Below are 22,059 nucleotides of genomic sequence, written 5' to 3' on the forward strand. Positions count from 1 at the left end.
TATTTTATTCTATTATTATTTTTTATTATTGATATGGAGTCTTGCTGTCTCCCAGGTTGGAGTACAGTGGCGCTATCTTGGCTCACTGCAAACTCTGCCTCCCGGGTTCATGCCATTCTCCTGCTTCAGCCTCCTGAGTAGCTGGGACTACAGGTGTGTGCCACCATGCCTGGCTAATTTTTTGTATTTTTAGTAGAGACAGGGTTTCACCGTATTAGCCAGGATGGTCTCGAGCTCCTTACCTTGTGATTCACCCGCCTCGGCCTCCCAAAGTGCTGGGATTACAGGTGTGAGCCACGGCGCCCGGCTGCACATCTCTCATTTTGAATCAAAAGCTAGAAATGATTAAACTTAATATGCTTAGAAGGCACGTCAAAAGCTAAAACAGGCCAAAAGCAAGGCCTCCTGCAACAAGTAGCCCAAGTTGTGGATGCAAAGAAAAAGTTATTGAAGGAAATTAAAAGTGCTACTCCAATGAACACATGGAAAAGAAAACAAAACCGGCTCATTGCTGATATAAAGTTTGAGTGGTCTGAATAGAAAATCAAACCAGCCACAAAATTTCCTTACACCAAAGCCTAGTCCGGAGCAAGTCCCTAATTCTCTTTAACTCTGTGAAGGATGAGAGAGGTGGAAAGCTGCAGAAGAAAAGTCAGAAACCAGCAGAGGGTATTCATTAAAGAAATAAGTTGTTTCCATAGCATAAAAATGCAAAGTGAAGTGTTGATGAAGAAGTTACAACCAGTTATCCCAAAGATTTGCCTTAGATAATTGATGAAGGTGGTTGCACTACACAACAAATTTGTAATGTGTACAAAACAGTCCTCTATTGCGAGACTTTTATATATCTAGGACTTTCATAGCTAGAGAGTGGAAGTCAGTGCCTGGTTTCAAAGCTTCAAAGGCCAGGTTGACTCCCCTGTTAAAGGAGAACGCAGCTGGTGACTTTAGGTTGAAGCCAGTGCTCATTGACTATCCTGAAAATCCTACTGCCCTTAAGAATTGTTAAGTCTACTCCATCTTTGTTCTGTAAATGGAACAACAAAGTCTAGACGACAGCTCATCTGTTTACCACATAGTTTACTGAAAATTTTAAGCCCACTGTTGAGAATTACTGCTTAGAAATAATGATTCCTTTCAAACTATTGCTGCTCATTGACAATGCATTTAGTCACTCAAGAGCTCTGATGGAAATGTACAAGAATAATGATGTTGTTTTCATGCCTGCTGACACAACATCCATTCTGCTGACCATGAATCAAGGACTAATTTTGACTTTCAAGTCTTATTATTTATGAAAAACATTTCATAAGAATATAGCTGCCATAGATGGTGATTCCTCTGATGGCAAAGTAAATTGAAAATATTATGCAAAGGATTCACCATCCTAGATGCCATTAAGAACATTTGTGATTCATGGGAGGAGGTCAAAAGAACATTAGCAAGGGTTTAGAAGGTGAATAAAACTGTCATGGACAACTCTGAGGGGTTCAAGACCAGTAGAGGAAGTCACTGCAGATGTGGTGGAAATAGCAAGAAAACTAGAATTAGATTGGAGCCTGAAGATGTGCCTGAATTGTTGTAACCTCATGATTAAACTTCAATGGATGATGAGTTTTTTCTTATTAATGAGTAAAGGAAATGGTTTCTTGAGATAAAATCTACTGCTGATGAAGATATTGTAAACACTGTTGAAAACACAATAAAAAATTGAGAATATCACCTAAACTTAGTTGATAAAACAGTGGCAGTTTGAGAGAACTGACAATTTGAAAGTTCTTTGGGTAAAGTTCTATCAAATATCACTGCATGCTACAGAGAAATCTTTCTTGAAAGAAAGAGTCAATTGATGTGGCACACTTTACTGTTGTCTTATTTTTAAAACTTTCCACAGCTACCCCAACCATCATCAACCACCACTCTGATCAGTAAGCAGCGATCAACATCAACATCAGATCCTCCACCAGCAAAAAAACAACTCGTTAAAGGCTCAAATAACTGTTAGCATTTTTTAGCAATAAAGATTTTTAAATTAAATTATGTCTACTGTTTTTAGACATAATACTATTGTACATTTAATAGACTAGAGTAAAGTGTAAACATAATTTTTATATCTACTGGGAGACCAAAAAAAAATCTGTGTGGCTTGCTTTATTGTAATAATCACTTTATTTTTGTGCTCTGGTAATGATCCTGCAACATCTGCAAAGTATGCCTGTATATCAGACATGAGTAAAGGAAAGGCTTTTGAATCTACAATACATTGACTGAGTTTAACTTGGGTATAACCACAGGTTTTCAGAGTTGGCTGAGGACTCAGAGACCATCTAAATCATCTCCGATTTCTTTCACAGTATTCCTAGTGGACCAGCATCTATGGGATTTTCCACAAAAAGGAAACACACCTCATGATGAAGCATGAATGTTGCTATAGAGATCTGACTGATAGGCAGCTCTGCTTACCTTAAATCCACAGCTACATTTGTGATGCTTTCAACCTTCAGAGCCTTTCACAACAGAACAGGTTTTTACTCTCTCTCCCAGTTAGTCATATAAAATTCCTACTTCTACTTAATGCATTCTCAAATTGTCCTTCTCCATTAAAAAAAAGAAAACCCTCAAGTTCCTAGAGTCATTTCTAATGACCTGTCTTTTTTTTTTTTTTTTAATTTCTTTCTACTCTGGGTCATTTGATCTGGACATGCTACATTTAGGCAGTATCCATGTTTTAAGTAAGTAGATACAACCTTAATTAATAAAGTCTTTTGATTAGCTGATAAATCTCTTTTTATAGACTATGTCTGGGCACTGCTAGGGCTGGTGTATTCCTTGTATTGATGCAGTGGTGGTAGCAGCTAAAGGGGGGGTAGGCAGTGGTTTTCCCTCAGCCCTAAGGCATATATTTATCCTTTGGCCTTCTCTCCTAACAGCAGCTCTGCAAAGGGGTCTCTGCATGCTCAGATAATAATTATTTCAACTTAAACATTATTATGAGTCATTGGGGGAAGTGAAAGAAAATGTGTTAAACATCTTAGTTTCCTCTTATTATTGAAGTTAGATTCAATAAAAAATGGTTAAATTATTTTAAGTTCCAGTGAGGTAAGTTTACTTACTATTTTTTTTAATCCACTAAAGTAAAAGACATGATTTCTCCTGAATGCTGGAGGAATTGTGAGTTACTCTACAGTTTAGCTAATGCTGTGGAATCTTAGGGCTATTTAGTAATTTAGCAATTATTTATTGCATAGTTCCTACTCTGGGCAATGCATTGTGTGAGGTGCTAGATAGGCAAATTTAAAACAGGCAAGAGCTTGGTCTTGTGGAAGCTAAATTCAAGTGGCGAAATATGAATAATATATAAATAAATAAATAGACGATGTCATATAGTCAGTATGTCAGTAATGAATGCTGTCGTATAAATGAATTAAAAGTCATAAGATAAAAAGTGAGGCATATAATAGGAATCGAATAAATAGATGTTGAATGGAAGTTTGAGACTATAAACTCCTGGACAGAGACTCCACTTGAAATCACTGGAAGGAACACTTGCAATAAAAAATAAGAGAGAAACGAGGAAAAAGAAAAGGTGATTTAAAAAAGAAACTAGATGGAAGAATTTTTCAACTCAATGCCGTGTAGAATTCAGTATAAGACATTTTGCCTAGTTAGAGAAGATACAGGCTACAACTTGCTTGATTTCCAAATTGAATGTTTTAAGAAAAAAACAGCCATTTTATATAATGCTGGAATTGAAGAAAACAGAATCCTTTAATGTGGTAACCATTATGTGGTAAGATTAGTCTAGATTGGTAGTTCACATTTTCGAGTCAAAGAGCCATCCATGGTACACTAATTTATACAATCAATAAAGCTGAGAAGTGAGGCTAGGTGGGAAGGAGAGGGTGAAACTTTATTAATTGATTCTGGTTTTCCCTCCTCATTGCTTCACCAGCACCTCTCACCCACCACTTAATGTGGTGACCCAGCTATTCCCTCTCCACTACCTGAGCTTTTTGCACTCCCAGACTGGCTCCTTCTCATAATTAAGGTGTCATTCAAATATCACCTTCTTTGAAAAGTATACCCTAGTCACCCAATCCAATTCATCCCCCGTTTCCATGTTATCTCCTATCTCAATATCATGATACATATTTCTAAAGATACTTGTCAGGATCTGAAATCATCTTATTATATTTCTTCATTTTTTTTTTCTTACCCTACAAGAAAGTAAGCCTCATGAAGTAGGGATCCTGTGTGTCTTTTTCAACTCTGTATCTCTAGTGTGGGGAACACTGCCTGGAACAGAGAAGGGAAATAGTAAAATGGATTATTACTTGGTGTTTCATTTTTATTAAGCAAACTTGTATTAATATGTCAGCATAAGGAGGACTTACAAGACTTCATACTATAAGTGGAAATATTAAGAGATCTAATCACCTGGAGAAAAAAAGACCTTGACAGTGCACTCTAGAACTGCCTTTGCAGGTCTGAAGGGCTATACTTGAAAAGAGGGTGCAGACTTGTTCTGTTGGGCCCCATTGTTGAGAACTAGAATGTTGGAGGCCACATCCAGTGGAGTTCTGTTCAATGTGATAAAGAACTTCCGAGCAGTCGAAGAAGACCAAAAATTCAATGACCTTCTTTGGCGACGAGTCTGGAAAATTGGAGTAAATCCTTATTTTTTTTTAATGTTCAAGAAAACACTGGCACCCTTTAGACATTAGTAAGTGTTCCACAACATGATAAATAAACGGTAGCCAGTTAAGGTTCGGAAAAATTGAGTTGAATAAAGTGAAAAACTTTCCATATTGCAAAAAACTGTAAGTGAAGCTTTAATGAAATAAAATGTATTGTGAATTCCTCAGAAAGAAACGGAGTACCCAGAGTTTCCCATGTCTCGGTGATCAGGGAATCTTATTTTCGAGAAACACTTATTAACGTTTTATGAGATACCAGGGGCTTGAAGATCAAAAGTCTATAGTTCTCCACATGTGAAAAGAATACGCATATTGAGGGTCTGGGGGTAGAACGCCATGGACTGAATTTTGTCTCCTCAAAATGTATATATTGATCTCTGATTTAAAAAAAAAGAAAAAAAAAGAAAAACTTCATCTGAATTACATTTAAAGAAGTTGAGTTTAATTGAGAAACGAAAGATTTGCAAATTGGCAGCCTCCCCAGCAACAATAAGCTTTGAGATTCTGGCACAGCCATGTGATGGAAGAAGATTTATAGACAGAAAAAGTAAAGTGATGTACAGAAAATGACAGTGAGGTGCATAAACAGTTGGATTGGTGATGGCTCAGCCTTTGCCTTATTTGAACACAGTTTGAACAGTTATTGGCCAAAACTCAGTGATTGGCACAAGTGTAGGCTATGGTCTGTTTACACCTCCACTTGTTATAGTTCATAATGTACAGAGAAGCCTTTAGACTGAACTTAAAATATGTAGGGAGGCACTTTAGACTAAACTTGATTTAACACCTCCAATGTGACTATATTTTGAAATACGGCCTTTAGGATAGTAATTAAGGTCAAATGAGGTCATAAGAGAGGGACTCTAATCCAACAGAACTGGAGTCCTTATAAGAAAAGGAAGAGACATTAGGGGCACGTACACAGAGAAAAGACCAGATGAGGACACAGTGAGAAGACAGACTGCAAGTTACAGGGAGAGGCCTCGGGAGAAACCAGACCTGCTGGCATTTTGATTTTGGATCCTAGAAGTGAAAACATTTCTGCTGTTTAAGCTCCTCAGGTGGTGATATTTTGTTACAGCATCCCTACAGACTAATACATTTCCTGTTGTTGGCTAACTCTGAGGTTACAGGTATCTTTTCAGCACTGAGCACAGGAAACATGATTATTTATTTACTTTTAAATGTTTAATTTTATTTTTAATTGACAGATAACATTACATGTTTTTATCTTATACAATCTAATGTTTTGAAGTGCATTTACACTGAAGAGTGGTTAAACCTAGCTAACAAATGCATTACCACTAATAGTTATCATTTTTGTGGTAAGAGCACATAACATCCACTTTCTTGACATTTTTTCAGAATAAAAATGAATATATCATCAACTCTAGTCACCCTGCTGTATAATAGTTCTGCTGAAATGTATTTCTCCTATCTAACTGTAATTATATCTCCTTTGACCAATGTCACTCCATCTCCACCTTCTTCCCAATAACTCTAGCCTCTCGTATAGGCAATGTCCTACACTTGCTTCCCTGGCCTTCTCCCAAGCAGGTATCTCTCTCTCTCCAAGCTGTGCTGCCTGGGGTTAGAGGAGGGGGTTGTGGGTAATATAAAACTGTCTTTTCTACCCTCTTCAATATGTATTTTCTTCTTATTATTTTTAAACTAGGTACTCTTACCTGGTTTATTTAGCTCTTGTCAAGATTTTTCTGGTATGGGTAATTGTTACAAATCAATTTTTCTGTTCAGGGACCATCACTGGAGAATCCTACTCTGCCATCACGCTCCACTTCTTCCTAGTAAACATGATTTTTACCAATTGGAGCTGGGAGCTGTGTGTGTGTGTGCACATGTGTGTGTGAACAGTCTTCATCCAGATACTGTGAGGTCCCCTAGAAGCAACATAAATTAAGAAAAAAAAAATAGTTACTGTTCATCCAAATCACCTTGTTCCACAATTGGAGCTATTTAGCCTCAATGGCCCAAAAAGAAGTGAAGGCATTCAAGGCATAAGTGCTAACTCCGTGCTCTCATGAGATGCAGGGAACAAAGTCTTGCCAGACACAAAGTCAAAATGCAAATATCCAGATTCGTAGGTCACTGTGCCCTCAGTGGTCACAAGGGCATGATCATAATTGGGGCTATCTTGAAAAATAAAAAAGAAAAGAGTTGGGATGTGAAGGGGCCATACAGGGAAAGAAGAAGAGACAAAGCTAAGCCAGTGATTTTTAAACTGTCAAAAGACCCCTTGAGAGTTTTGGGTGGTTTGTTTGCTGGATGTCAAGAAGAAAGCCACCCTGGTGGGGGTGGGTGAGAGGTGCTGGTGAAGCAATGAGGAGGGAAAACCAGAATCAATTAATGAAGTTTCACCCTCTCCTTCCCACCTAGCCTCACTTCTCAGCTTTATTGATTGTATAAATTAGTGTATCATGGATGGCTCTTTGACTCGAAAATGTGAACTACCAATCTAGACTAATCTTACTAGATTTAGAGGAAGTAGAGAGCTCACATCGGAGAAGGGATTGTCACAACATTGCTCCCTAGATAGATAGATGGGAATGGGGGACAGGATAGGAACCCTTGACTCCTGACTCTCAGTCCTCCCCTCTCTCCACTGGAATGAACCCTCTTTCCAGATGAACCTCACAGATGAAAATGTCACACACTCTGCCCTAGTGTTCAGCTCCCTCTGCCACTCATTCAAAACTTAGCTGTTCTTCCTGACTGCTGTGATTCTGTCACTTACACTCCTGGTATTTCAGTTTCCAATGAGTCTACAAATCCACCTTTTAGGTTTAGATTTAAAGGTAATACACCAGAGCAATTAAAAAGCATCTTTAAGCTCTTTACCTTAAACTGGTCATATCTCTTAAGTTCCCCTTATTTAAGCTAAATAGCAGGAGAATAGCCATCCCTATTTCCTAAGATTGTTTTAGGTATGAAATGATGGTGTAGTGCAGTTCTAGCACTTCGTACGTGCTGAATATACGGTTCATTTTCTTATTATAATAGTCCATCCTTCTATACCTGGATTCCTGCACAGCTACAGTGCTGGCTTCCCTATTTCCCTCCAGCTAACTAATCCAAAAACTCTTCATACAGGCCTTGCTCCAATTTAATTCCCTCACCCTTCTCTAACCTTCTAATGAGTTATCCCACTCTTCCTTGTGGCACCCTGAATCTATAAGGGAATAAATCCCCAGTACTCTCGATTTTTTATATTAATTTTTACGCTTTGCTTCAAAATCTTTTCCCATTTGCCCTAAGAATACTCACTGGTAGCACTTGCGGCTGCAGCATTTACCCCAAGAAGAAGGAGGTGACATTGCTGTCAACATTTCACAATTGTCTTAGTTCATTTTCACAATGCTATAAAGAACTACCTGATACTGGGTAATTTATGAAGAAAAGAGGTTTAATTGACTCACAGTTATGCAGGCTTAACAGGAAGCATGACTGGGAGGCCTCAGAAATCTTACAATCATGGCGGAAGGCAAAGCGGAAGCAAGTACGTTTTTCTAATAGCGGCCAGAGAGAGGAGGAGGGGGAAGTGCTATACACTTTTAAACCATCAGATCTCATGGGAACTCACTCACTATCATGAGAACAGCAAGGGGAAATCTGCCCCCATGATCCAATCACCTCCTACCAGGTCCCTCCTCCGACATACGGGAATTACAATTCGAGATGAAATTTGGGTGGGGACACAGAGCCAAACCATATCAACCATGATACTGTGATTGAAGTAGACAACAGAAATGGAAAGAAAACTAAGGAGCCATGTGTCATTGTGGGTTCTAACAAGAATATGGGAGCAGTGGATTTGGCTGATCAGATGCTCACTTCCTAACCAAGTGAGATCAAATGTTTGGTATAAGAAATTCTTTCACTACCTTCTAAAAATTACATTGCTGGACTCCTACATCCTGTTCAAGAAGGACAATCCTGAGCACACAATTAGCCATGTAAACTTCAGACTGACATCGATTGAGAGAATGCGGAAAAACATCACAGACCATAGCTGCAATGTCTTTGAGGTCGTCCATGCTCTGATGATGTCACTCCTCTTTCCCTGTCTGGAAGACATTTCCCCAAGAGCATACCACCAATTCCACCATCAGCGGGGTGGAATCCAACTGGTCACTGCAAAGTTTGCTGCTCACACAGTGACAAGCATAGCAAGATCTGGAGAGAAATGCAATATTTTTGTGCATAATATGATGTTCTGCTTTGTGTTGTTCTGTGCTTTGAAATTTACCAAATTAAAAAAAATTACTAAATACTGATCATCATTTACATTTCTGTTACATCAGGATTAGAGACAAGTTCTGTTTAGAAATAACTCCAAGAACAGTTTTCGTATTTTATTTTCACATTGAAAATTAGATTTACTTCAGCCTCAAAGAGCATGTTTATATAAAATTAAACGAATGCTGGCAGCAAGCTGCACTTTTTTTTTTTCTAAATGGGAAAAGAGCTAATTTTATTCTGCCTTCCTCATGATGGAACACGGACCATAGTTATTCTCTCTTACAAGGCCTCAAGATTTTCTCCTTGGAGGACTATAAGGATAAATGAAAAAACTACCCTCATCCTGAAATGGACTGCTTTTATCCTCACAGACTTTGACTCTCATTCCAAAAGCCTCCTCCATAATTTGTGCCTTAGTATCCAGCTGGAAAATTTCCTCTCTATGTAAACGGCTTCTAAAACCCAAACCAACCCCTCTCCTGAACCCTTGACCTCACCTTTCCTCATCCCTTTCAATCGAGAGACCTTTATCTCCACCCACTGGATACACTCTGAGGATCATTATCTCAGCCCCACCCTGAGAAATTGTATCTGACAACTTGATTCCTAGCCCTGTCTCAATAAACAATTGTTCTTATTTCCTATACCTACCACATTTTGCCTAAACCTTGATCTCTAAACACTTAAATGCCTGTACCTCGTATAGCCCATCAGAAACTTCTGGAACATTTAACTCTATTTCAAGCTTTGCCACCTCCTAATGCAGTCTTTATGGTATCCTCAAGCCTCTGATGCATCCATTCCCTATCTATCAAATCACTGTTCCCATTTCTCACTCTATGTCGCACAAACTTTGGGAGAAATACGAGGAATAGTACTAATTGGGCCTTCTAAAATCTAGTTCTAACTTTTCCAGTGGCCATTAATCTTTAGATCCATTGCTGACTATCTGACATACTGCTAAGTCTTCTATCATCTTTCTCAAGCTCCCAAACAAACCCAGTTCTCCCAGTGCAAAAAAGCAAAACAGCATTGAACAACCAGAGCTTACCTTACAGTGGGCTCCCCCCATCTCTCCTTCCTTACCCTTCAAAATATGCCTGTCTCTACATTTATCCACTCTTCTCTCTCTCATGTGTCAGAGAAAATGGTTTTTCATCTGTGCTCTTAACCTTATTTCCTATCTTTCTACATGCCTCTAATTAGCCACTCTCTACCATGTATCTAAAATTTCTTCTTCTCTTTGGTTTTAAAACATGCTCAGTCTATCCTAGATCTTTCTGTAGCCTCAGCTTCTTCCATTCCTTCTTTCTTTGACTATCAAACATTAAAAAAAAATTCTGTTATCCTATCTTTTACCACCATTTTGACCACCCTTTGACTCTATTCCCACTCCGCTTTGATAAAAGTGGATGTTCAGACTGCAATAAAGATACCTCATCTTGAAACATAATGGCTTTTTCTTAGGATGCATTCTTTTCCAACATTCATGGCAAACAATGAAACCTACAATTACCTCTCCTTCTTGGCACCTTCACTTTGCTTCTTTTCCCTGACTGAACCTCAGCAGTTTCCTCCATTAATTGTATCATGATCGTTGGAAGATTACTTAAATCCTCTGAGTCTTAACTTACTCACTGGCAAAACTAGGGTAACAAAAATTTCTTCCTTAATGAGTTGTTATGAAGAGCACATTCCATATTATTAGCTACCATGTATCTAATTATGAGCTTGGCGCCCTGATACACAAATACACACAAACCACACAAACATACCACACAGACACCTCACAGACATGAATCCATAAGAGATTATATGCACAGCTGAACCACACAGGTTCACTTATATATAGATTTTCTTCTACCTCTGCCACTCCTGAGACAGTAAGATCAACCTTTCCTCTTTCTTATTCTCCTTAGTCTACTCAAGATGAGGACAACAAAGATGAAAACTTTATGATGATCCATTTCCACTCAATTAATGTAAATATATTTTCTCTTCCTTACAATTTTCTTAGTAACATTTTCTTTTTTCTAGCTTACTTTGTTGTGGGAATACAGTATATAATACATGTAACATACAAAATATGTGTTCATTAACTGTTTATGTTATTAATAAGGTCAACAGTAGGCTATTAATAGCTAAATTATTGAGAAATCAAAAATTGTATGTTAATTTTTCAACTGTGGTGGTGTCAGCACCCCTGGACCCCATGTTGTTCAAGAGTCAGCTGTATAATGTGTGTGTGAGAGAGTGTGTATGCGTGTCTGTAAAATCGAATTTAGCACTCAAAACAACCTATGAAGTAAATATTGTTTCTGTCACAAAGATGAAGACACTAAAGTATCAGATGTTAACCTAAATACTAAAAGACACACAGTCAACATTTTTTTGGAAGAAAGATTCTAAATGAGATCTACTCAATACCCATGCTCTTAACTACTAGATTACATTGACTCCCAAACAGACATAGGAGTATAATATTAGGAGACTGTGCAATATCATTTATTATTCTTAATATATCTTATAGTTGCTAGTTTTCGAATGTACTAAAATAAACCTACCAAGCAGTAAACTAGTGAGACAGTCTATTGCCTTCCCCCAAGTCTTCATACATACATCCTTAAACTCAACAGGCAAACTGCAGCTATTTGGACAATTGTGCATGGACAATTCAGTTTACAATCTAATGTCAGCAACTCATAGCATTAACTCTTGGTTTGTCAATAATAATAACAATTACAATATTATTATTAAATGCACTACGCTTTAGAGCAGACTTTTATGTGTATAATTAGGTGAACTCTATTGTGGCTAACAAGAGGCTCTATTGGACTTGGATGAAATTCAGTCTCTGGGATGGTCTCTGCTGTTTGCCAACTATTCTAGTTCTTCATCTGACCTTCAGGTCAGGGAACAAGTCAGGACAAGGTAAGACTGTGTATTAATCTGTTGTCAAGCTGCTGATAAAGAAATACTCAAGACTGGGTAATTTATAAAGAAAAAGAGGTTTAATGGGCTCACAGTTCCACATGGCTGGAGAGGCCTCACAATCATGGCAGAAAGTGAATAGCATGTCTTACATGGCAGCAGGCAAAAGAGAATGAGAGTCAAGTGCAAGGGGAAACCCCTTATAAAATCATCAGATCTCATGAGACTTTTCACTTCCATGAGAACAGTATGGGGAAACTACCTCCATGATTCAATTATCTCCCACCAGGTCCCTCCTACAACATATGGGAATTATGGGAGCTACAATTCAAGATGGGATTTGGTTGGAGACACAGCTGAACCATATCAGATTGATTGCACTCACTCCATACATCACAAAGCATGTGACGGCCACAAGACCATGAGGGAAAGTGACAGTAGTATTGCTCTGGGCTGGAAGTTTTAATTTGTAAAATGAGAACTCCTTGAGAATTCATCTTCACTTCACCTTGACTACACTATTCCAAATAGTGATGACTCTGTCCACTTGGCATCCGCAGTGAAGGCAACGTAGCATGATCAGCTGACTACCATACAAGTGTAGCTTGAGTAAAAAGCAAAGTTTTGTTTTAATTAACAGAAATCTTGTGGCTACGTGTTATCACAACATAACCAAGCCTTCTGGATTGATAAAGGCTCACAGCATATAACGACTTATCCAAGATTATACAGGTAGAAAATATCAGAAGTAATATGTTAGTGCTTTTCTCCATACTTCATAAATGCTAATGTCAGTGTTCCTTCCATTCAGTCCCAGTTTGCTTCATTGGTTCATTGCCTCAAAAATAAACAACATTTCCCCAGGTGCCAAGATATAAACATAGGTGTAATCAGTCTAATCCGGGTTTAATAGGTTCCAGTTTTATAAAATAAAGGAGGTTTGAGATTTTCACTTATTTCATAACTAAGCCTAGAAGCTCATACTTAGTCTATTCTAGTACATGAAGCTAAGAATTCTTAAGAGTCCCACCTTCGGGAAAGATAGAAAATACTTCTTACCTCAAATAATCAAATCATTGGTCAGATAAGAAGCAGTAATTCAGTAGCAAGGACTGTAACACCGCCTAGGGTGTGGCACCGTGCTTTGAGAGCCTCTGGATGACCTCACAGGAAAGGTGGAGAAATCAAGCCTTGCATATATATAAACATGACCCCTTTCCTGGGATATGGTCGATGCAGCTGTAGTGACAATCTCAGAGCAGCTTCTGCACCACAGCCATTTCCAGCATGAAGATCACTGGGGGTCTCCTTCTGCTCTGTACAGTGTTCTATTTCTGTAGCAGCTCAGGTAAGTTAAGGTCAGACGATGCCCTATATAGCCATTAAGCTTGTTTTCACAAATAATCCCTCCTGGGATGTGAGCATCTCAGAAACTTCTGGTTGTAAGAATTCAAAGTGTACTGGTTTGTAATAGGATCTTATGCTCCATCTGGAGTTTGAGAGACTTGAGTCTAATGTCTTTCAAGGATTCTTATTTGCATCCATAGAACAAAAATCATCTAATTTCTCCATAAGTCTTCCATTTCATATGTTCATATGGACACTGGAAGTTGTCAGTGTTATTAGATATACTATTTCTTAGTGCAAAGATACAGAAAAACTTGGATGTCTTCCCAAATCAGTTTGGAGGGATTAAAATAAAACACAAGTCTCAAAAAGCCAAGGGTCAACAATTAGACTTTTGTACTTTGAAAAATTAATTAAAGTGTTTCCAACCCCATAAAGACATTCCATTGCATTTCTTTATGTCAACTGGGAAGGAAAGGATATCAGAAATGATCCTTCAGGCTCTTAGGAGTGATTATTTTAATACTTCTTATTACTACCTGACTTTGGCCATTATCAAAAACACTATGAGGTTCCGAAAACATCCTGTGATCAACGAAGAGAGGAAATTTTGATAATTTTCTTGCCTAAACCAAGGGTTAACCTAACCCACTGGTCATTCAACTTCCTCAGCAAACAACTAGGATTTTGCATAAGGGTGGAGAGTGTGCTGAATCTCATTGCTAAAGGAAATGTAGAGTCATTATATAGGATGAAACTTAATTAATGAGATTTAAAGTTTGCTTTATTTTTAACATTTTCCTCTGTATCTCTTTTTCAGAAGCTGCTAGTCTGTCTTCAAAAAAAGTAAGTATGTTGAATAACATTTTAATGTCAATAACTATTGACTGTCATTTAGTCAACATATATGCAGGATAAATTCAGTATGTTTAGGGGGATTTGAGAGGGAGGCAAACATAGGTGGAGAAATGGTATCTGCTCTCCAGAAGGCAATTGAAGAAGTATGGCATACATATAAACAACCATATTTTTAAAATATTTTTTAAAAATTCCAGAGTTAAAGAAGGGAGAATTGCCTTCCAGCTGAAATGTTGGCGATGTTTTCATAAAAGGCATCACGTGTAAAAGGCAGGGAAAAAGTACCTTGATAAATTGCACAGACTCTGGGTTCAAATACTAACTCTACTACTTACCAGCATTTATCTTCAAAAAGTTATCTCTATTTCTGAGCTTTAATTTTCACATTTGTAAAGAGAGGTAATAGTAGAATTTAGTTGTTCTTAAGATTAAACAAGAAAATTCACGTAAGGTTTAAGTTTGATGCCTAGCCCAGAAATGCCTAGCAATTGTTAACTGAGTGTAGTAGAAAAAAATAGAATACCAGTAGTGCTAGCATTTGTAATAGTGATAACACTAGTACTTACAGAAGTGGCCAAGCAACATCTGATTATCTGAGCTGGGATTTCCAGCCCTTGTAGTATATGTAATAGTGGACAGAGTAGCCTAGCTTGCGGTCTGGGAGAAAAACAGCACATTTGCTTGTGTATGACACAGGTGGATTGCAGCATTTATAAGAAGTATCCAGTGGTGGCCATCCCCTGTCCCATCACATACCTGCCAGTGTGTGGTTCTGACTACATCACCTATGGGAATGAATGTCACTTGTGTACTGAGAGCTTGTGAGTACCTCATAAGAAGAGAATGAGATCTGGAGCCAGTACTCTCTGCTACAAACCTTTCTACTTTCCAGGATCCAGCTTAAATCTCTATAAGCTATAATTTATAATTACCCCCACCCAGAACAGCAGGTGGGGAAAGAAAACTGACTGTTTCACAATCAGACAGGGTAGAGTCACCTGCTCTGACAGCTTGGACTGGTTCCATCCCATCACAGAACCTCCAATTCCTGTCTGTCAATTGTGAGAATCCAGTAAGATGGTGAATTCTCAAACTGCTGTCCCCAGAGCACAGAGGTTCTATAGAGGCAAGTCAGGAGTCGCTATTAGGGTTAAAGGGACCATTTGGGGTAGTTTACAACATAAAGTTCAGCTTTGACTATTTTAAGCAGTGGAGTGCCATACAATATCATGTTTGAAGAAAGGGCCCTGAACTCCTCACCCCCCAAAAAATAATTGAAAACTACTATACTACCTGACTTCTAAGATACTTAACAATCTCAGTGCAGCTTGATTCTTAGACAAAGTGTGCCTAGAGGTTCTTTATCTTCAAATTCCTAGAGGCTCCATATATCTGTAGCTTTAAGGGGGAATAAGCCTACGAAAATGATTATTTTTCCTTTATCTAAAATAAGGGATGCAAGCTGTCAGTATTTGGACCAGAATACGACGGACATGTTTTGTTTAGGTATTTTGTTTGGCCCACAAAATGTTTTTGCAGAAATGTAGCTAGGCAGATGTCACTTCTTTGGTACAAGACATGCAAATTGCACTTAACTCTCTCATACCGAGTCCACTGTGATCATTGTTAACTCTTTTAGGCCACTGGATTTTGGACACTTAGATCTTGCATTTTCATCTTTGTGATTATCTTAACAAGTGAGAATAACAAGCCCTGAGCCCAAAAGGACATATTTATGTATTTATTCCTATTTGGGAGGTTTTATTTCACAAAAGGGAAAATTCTGTAACATAGGCAGCCTGGGAAACTAGCCTTTGGCTCGGAAATTAGCTGTTTTCAAGGGACACTGAAGGGAAACATGGTGAAAGTCCTCCTCACTAATGCAGGATCCAGCTTCGTCAAAGGCCTTGCTGACCAGGAAAAGCTGAGAGACAGGCCTTCTCAATTTTCTTTGTCAGAGTACTCTTTCTTTGTTGTTTTAAGACACTTGGTGGTCCGCGGGGCTCTGGAATCAGAGGAGGCAGCAGAGGGGTGGAGTTATGACTGGAGTAGGGAAATTCTGCTTCTTTCTCTGCCAGAACATGCTTTGGCAAGATCATTCATTTTCGAGACTCAGTTTCCTTATCTGTAAAATGAGGTTCTGCCTCATAATCTCTATAGTTCCTTTCAGTTCTAACATTACATAAAATTTCCTCTTGTGCTAATGAATCTTGTGAACTGTGTCTTCCCTTAGGAAAAGTAATGGAAGAGTTCAGTTTCTTCATGATGGAAGTTGCTAAATTCTCCATGGACATGGAGAGAAAGGAATGATATCCTCATCATCATCTTCATCATCCCCAGGCTCTGACTGAGTTTCTTTCAGTTTTACTGATGTTCTGGGTGGGGGACAGAGCCACATTCAGAGTAATCTTGATTGAAAGAAGATCGTTTCTGTGCTACCCCTACAAACACATGCCTCACTGACACACTGGCATTTTTTTTTTTTAAACACGTCAATAAAAAATAATCTCCCAGAAAGTTTATCTTTGCTTCTGTTTGTGTTTGTTTCTTAGATCGGGGTATAAAATAATGCAATTATAAAAGAAAATCAAAAAACATACGAGTCTTGTTGTTTGGGAACAACTTTTATACAAAGAATCCCAATCAGCTTCCAAGAAACACATGCACACCACACACACACACACACACAAAGACAGACATGCACGCACACAAATGCCAGTGAACACCACACCTTCTCCTGGAGACTTTATCCACTAGAGACAAGTCTATGTACCATACTATTGCTTCACATTGGTCTCTTTTTTAAAAAAAGATCCTTAAAAGAGAACCTCTCTTAGTCCAAGAAGTCATTTCTAGAAGAGAAGTTTTTCTTCCTATTCCTTTCCAGAAACATACCATAATTTCTTATAGGCCAGCTCTTCTAGAGTACTGATGGGAAAGCCACTGCTTCAAGAGGAAGCATGTCCATTGTTGTAGAGATCTGATTGTTGAGATGTTCTACTTGTCTAGAATTGAAGACTACATTCATGAGGCTATCAACCATCAGTGCCAGTGAGCATATATAACAAAGAAGTTCACCCTTTTTGACAATTAACAGACTTTTCATGATTTAAAAATGAATATTCTGTTTCCATTGAAATTTATTTTCTCCAGGATAAAAATCTCTGGCTAATTCAACCCTTTTTGCTCAAGTGCTATTTCTCTTATAATATATCTATCCTGGACCATACTCCTTGGATCTGTTACAATTAGGCATTGTCCATCTTAAAATATGTCAGTATGTTGTCCAAAAATAGACTAATCAGCACAATTTTTTTTGTCCGACAGATACAGAGGAATTAGAACTACTAACTCTCTACTAAACCTTCCCTTCTACTAATGCAGCTGAATGAACCAAGGATCATGTTTATAATATAGAAACATCATTAGAATAAAATCTGATGTATTTATAAGTACCAGGCTTGCTGCATAAGAATAATGAGGAATGAATTAAAATAAAGATGCCAGGACTTCACCCTACAAATTATCATTCAATAGAACTGAAGAAAGCACTAAACAATCTAATTTTTTTAATTGGTATACATTCAGAATTAGAAAACTCTGAGATAGACATCTGACCCAGCTCAACACAAGAGGGTCCCGGCTGAAAGCAACATCACTACTACATGAGATTAACAGGAAATATCTCTCAGAGAAGGTGAAATTTGATTTGAGCCCAGCGTGGCAGAACTGTGGTTATTCACCACAGTCCTTCCTGGCAAGTGAGAATGGAACCCAACCTCTACTTCTCTTACTAATTGGCTCATAACAACTCACCCTCTCCTAGCAGCCTCTGTGCAGATCCATGTAAACAGGTCTATTTGGATGAGAATTTAGCCAAAACATTCACTCAACATGGTATCCACAGCAAAGAAACAATCTTCTCAAAATTATTGGTCACATCCTGCTTGTCCTCATTCTGGTGTTTTGGTTTTCCTCTGGCAAGCATCTGGTTATTCATGAGCACTCCCTCTCTGTCATCCATGAAGTCTAGGACCATACTTAGAGGAAAAAATGGTGAGTGCTAAATCACATCACAGAATTGTCTGATGGAAAATGGAAAATGGTTCTTACATTGACTACAAATTTTTAAAACCTCTTGTCTGCAAATAATTTTAAAGAGCAAATTTTGATCTTTATCTTTTTCACTGTTTTCCTTTTTATAGATATTCTTAGTGATACCAAATGTAAGTTTAGTTCGAGTCTGTATATTATTCATCAAGTTTTGTAAAAATTGTTTTAAAGCTATTGCATTCATTTAAATTTTTAAATCTTTTAGAACAGAATTTTATCATTTTAAAACATTTTTCATGAGAATTTCTTAATTTTATTCTCTGTGATAGGATGGACTGGTGCTATTTTTCTTTTTCTTTTCTTTTTTTTCTTTCTTTTTTTTTTTTTTAACAAACAAGGGAAATTAAGTTAAAAAGCATAGGTGGGGACCTAGGATTAAATGCCATATATTCTAATTCCAAGTCCAAGTCCAATCCTCTTTTCATTATGCCACCCTGATTTTCAACATCAGTATGGTATGATTGACTTAAAATCTAGGGAAAATAAGCTATAACTAAAGTATCTTTACATTATGTCTAACATATGACCTGTACAAGCAAAAATCAGTTTTGAGAAAGAATCAACGAAGCTGAGATCTCCCCAAGTCATTACTTACCCACAAAGAAAAGCATTAATTGTCTCCCAATGAATAATTAATTGCAGGAAATAGTTTGCAGTGATCAATTTGTATAAGTAAAAATAAAGATATTTTATATTGAGTATTTCCTCACAATGACCTTATGCTACTCAAAAGTTCTAGCAATTTTTTTTGTCTAACTTTCAAATAATCTAAGATAATAATGACTAACACTTGTTTTACACTAGAACTTGTGAAATACGTTTTATGTTTGTCATTTCATTTATTTCTCTCAATTACACTATGAGAAATTTCCTGTTATCCACTGAGATTTGGCAAGGGTAAAGAATTTATAGAAAACCACAAAGTCAGTTAGCATTTTTGCCTTGATGATTTGATTTTATACCCTATATGTTTAATCACTATAGTCTACAGCATGTGTACATGAAAGCTTGCAGGTAAATTGTAATAGATGTATTGATATGACACAGATATACTCTGTGATAGATACATTGATCATGGCACAGATACACTCTGACACTGGGAGCTCATCTTTACCCCTGTGTGTAGTGCACATAGAAAGACTTATGTCAACTCCTGCCAACTGTACATGAAGATCAGATGAAGATATCAATGGAACCATAATATAGAATGTGCACAAAACATACACCTTTACTTTAATAATTCCTCATTGTCAGGAATGGAAGAGAGCCAGTCAACAGCCTCATTTTATGGATGGAAACACTGAGCTCCAACAGCTGAAAATGCTTCATTGCTTATGTGGAAGACCAAGACAAGAACCCAGGTCTGCTTATTCCCAATCAATCCAGGGACCAAATACTACAGAGTTTTATCCACTATATCTTATGATTCCTGGAAATCAGATTCCTTCTACTATGATATGAACTAGTACATATATCTATAAAGCACTTTATAGTTTACAAAACACTTACATAGCCCAGTTGTAGGAATGGGCTCTACTGGCAGACGGGTCTACTGGCTCAGGGTCTACATAACGTTTGTTCTGCAGACTTACATAAGAAAGCTAAGGAGATATCTCGCTTCATAGGAGACCTGGGCAGGCTTAGTGCTGCGATCAGTATGACATCCAAAGCAGACACCAGACTGTTGATAATGCTGACCTTTTTCTTCCAGCATTTATCAAAACTCATGACTTTAAAAGTATCCCCCATCTTTCTGAAATTGAAGTCTAGATTTTGTCTACAATGGATACATTTCCAGAATCCTTTTAATATTTATAAATGAATTTAAAAATAGTTATTGCTGTTCAAATTTTAAAACCCATCTATAAGCAAAATATAGAAGATACAATTATGGAATACAGAACAGAACATGCATATTTTTAATGTATGAAGTATAAAAGTAAAAATAGAGGTGAAAAATCACTAGACAAAAATGCTGATTAAGTGAAGCGTATGGAGACAGATGAAGTACTTATTGAGATATGAGATACTGTCTAAAGATGATGACATAGAAATAGTGACTGAAGTACATTACTTCAGGTTATAAAGTTAAGCAGAATTTTAAAAAGTCATGATATACCTATCAAAAATTGGGAAGCATGAAAAGGAAATGAAAATTAATACTTTTTCCCTCCATAGATGGGAGTCAACAAATTATTAATTTTAGCTCATAAGGCAATAGATGTATATTATTAAGAATTACAATGGCAACTATCTAAAATCATTTTAAATTCAAATTAGTTCCTACTGAAGTGTGATGCTGATGATAAAAGACTGGTTTTTTATTACAAACTCTTTAATGTCAATGGAATTTATAAGTATTTCTTACAATGACATATATTAACTTTATTAACTTTCTTTCCTTCTTTATTCTTAGGAAGAGTAAATCATTCCCACATGGGAAGCTGCTAACTTACTGTAATATTAATGTGAAGTAAATTTGTTTTTAAAATTTTACCTTTTGAAGTTTAGGCATTGGAGAAGAAGTGATTTCATTGAGATTTGTCTCTGTGTGTGATCATCAGCATCTGCATCTTTATGGTCTTTATGAATCCTTCTCATCATTGTTTTCATTCTAAAACTCTACCAAGCAGCTCAGGAGAACACAATGAACCCAGAAAACTCATGGGCTTAACCTAACCTGAACATTTACAAGGTATGTGGCTCTGCAAAAGTAATTTAATGTGTATTTAAAGTATTTATTTCCTTACTTATAAAATAAAGAGAATAATCACTACTAATTAGACATGTATACTGTGAGAGTCAGATGAGATAATGCATGCAAACATGCTTTGTAAACTATAATGTCCTATAAAAATCTAAAGAAACAATTATCATCTGAAAGCCTATCCTTCTCCAATATTTACTAAGGCCTAAAAACATAAATCACTTTCTTTGCAACATGCATTACATGTTAAAGAAATACAACCAGCAATTTTTCAAGTTTTTTTCCCCTTGCTTGAAAAATGAAAACATTTCTATTCATTACAAATTGATATTAGAACGTGAAAAGGAGACTGTATAACTTGGAACACACAAAGATTATACACATTCGTTTATATAGTTTGTCCCATTAAAACATGGCCTATTGAACTCCATAGTGTGGGTTTGCAACATAAGATGAGATATTTACATAATCTCAAAGAATCTCCTCATAAAATGTTTATGAACTATGAAAAAAAAGAGTAACTTTATAGTAGAAAAATCATTCAGACACTGCCCTTACTCAAGTGATCAAAGTTAACATCATTAATGATAGGCAAATCAACATCATATATACTGGCTGAAAAGATACAATATGCAGAACACAGAATAACGTTTGGATTTCTCTGACAAAAATGCACAACCTCAATATAATCGTTACGAGATATTAGACAAACTCAAATTCAGAAACATTCTACAAAACACGTGGGTCTATAACTTCCAAAACCAAGAAAGAACTGTTCCAATGTTATGCCTTGAAGACGATTGAAGAACATGACAATGCATGATCCTGAATGGGTATTATTATTATTATTAATGGGAAATAATTCACAAAGCACAAAATTCATGGCGTTTTTGTACCCTCAGAGAGACAGAGTCAAAATTCATGTTTTTAAAGTATGTATTTCAGTAGTTTCTGATCTGTTAGCAAAACTGTGCAATCATCACCACTATCTAACTCCAGGACATTTCACCACATCAAAAAGAAACTATTCCTTTAGCAGTCACTCTTAACTACCCCCTGCTATCCTCCCAATCCCTGGGAACCACTAATCTAATTTCTGTCTGTGGATTTGCTATTCTTGACATTATATATAAATAAAATCATGCAATA

At 37.1% G+C, this 22,059-nt stretch overlaps 1 protein-coding gene and 1 long non-coding RNA gene across 2 annotated transcripts in view; one reads left to right on the forward strand and one right to left on the reverse strand.

Annotated features, from left to right (window-relative positions):
- Window positions 1–8,697: 8,697 nt before the first annotated feature.
- LOC105504205 overlaps window positions 8,698–22,059 on the reverse strand; it is a 100,798-nt gene continuing 87,436 nt past the window's right edge. Inside the window, exon 3 of the long non-coding RNA XR_001000580.1 lies at window positions 8,698–8,888. This is a non-coding gene — a long non-coding RNA (uncharacterized LOC105504205). The remainder of the gene's footprint in view (window positions 8,889–22,059) is intronic.
- Window positions 13,116–16,607, forward strand: SPINK7 (serine peptidase inhibitor, Kazal type 7 (putative)). The gene is made up of 4 exons (XM_011931514.1): window positions 13,116–13,233; window positions 14,053–14,078; window positions 14,787–14,911; window positions 16,324–16,607. Exons 1-4 carry the CDS (start codon window positions 13,173–13,175, stop codon window positions 16,367–16,369), a joined length of 258 nt encoding a protein of 85 aa, XP_011786904.1. The 5' UTR covers window positions 13,116–13,172; the 3' UTR covers window positions 16,370–16,607.

This window comes from Colobus angolensis, unplaced genomic scaffold (assembly GCF_000951035.1).
Source record: "Colobus angolensis palliatus isolate OR3802 unplaced genomic scaffold, Cang.pa_1.0 Scaffold90, whole genome shotgun sequence".
Classification (NCBI taxonomy): Eukaryota; Metazoa; Chordata; class Mammalia; order Primates; family Cercopithecidae; genus Colobus; species Colobus angolensis.

What these genes read in the sequence shown, in the direction of transcription:
- SPINK7 (XM_011931514.1), top strand. Translation starts at nt 13,173, where the DNA reads ATGAAGATCACTGGGGGTCTCCTTCTGCTCTGTACAGTGTTCTATTTC. An exon ending in CTAGTCTGTCTTCAAAAAAA is followed by an intron (nt 14,079 to 14,786) that starts GTAAGTATGTTG and finishes TGTATGACACAG; the next exon opens with GTGGATTGCAGCATTTATAA. An exon ending in CACTTGTGTACTGAGAGCTT is followed by an intron (nt 14,912 to 16,323) that starts GTGAGTACCTCA and finishes GTCTTCCCTTAG; the next exon opens with GAAAAGTAATGGAAGAGTTC.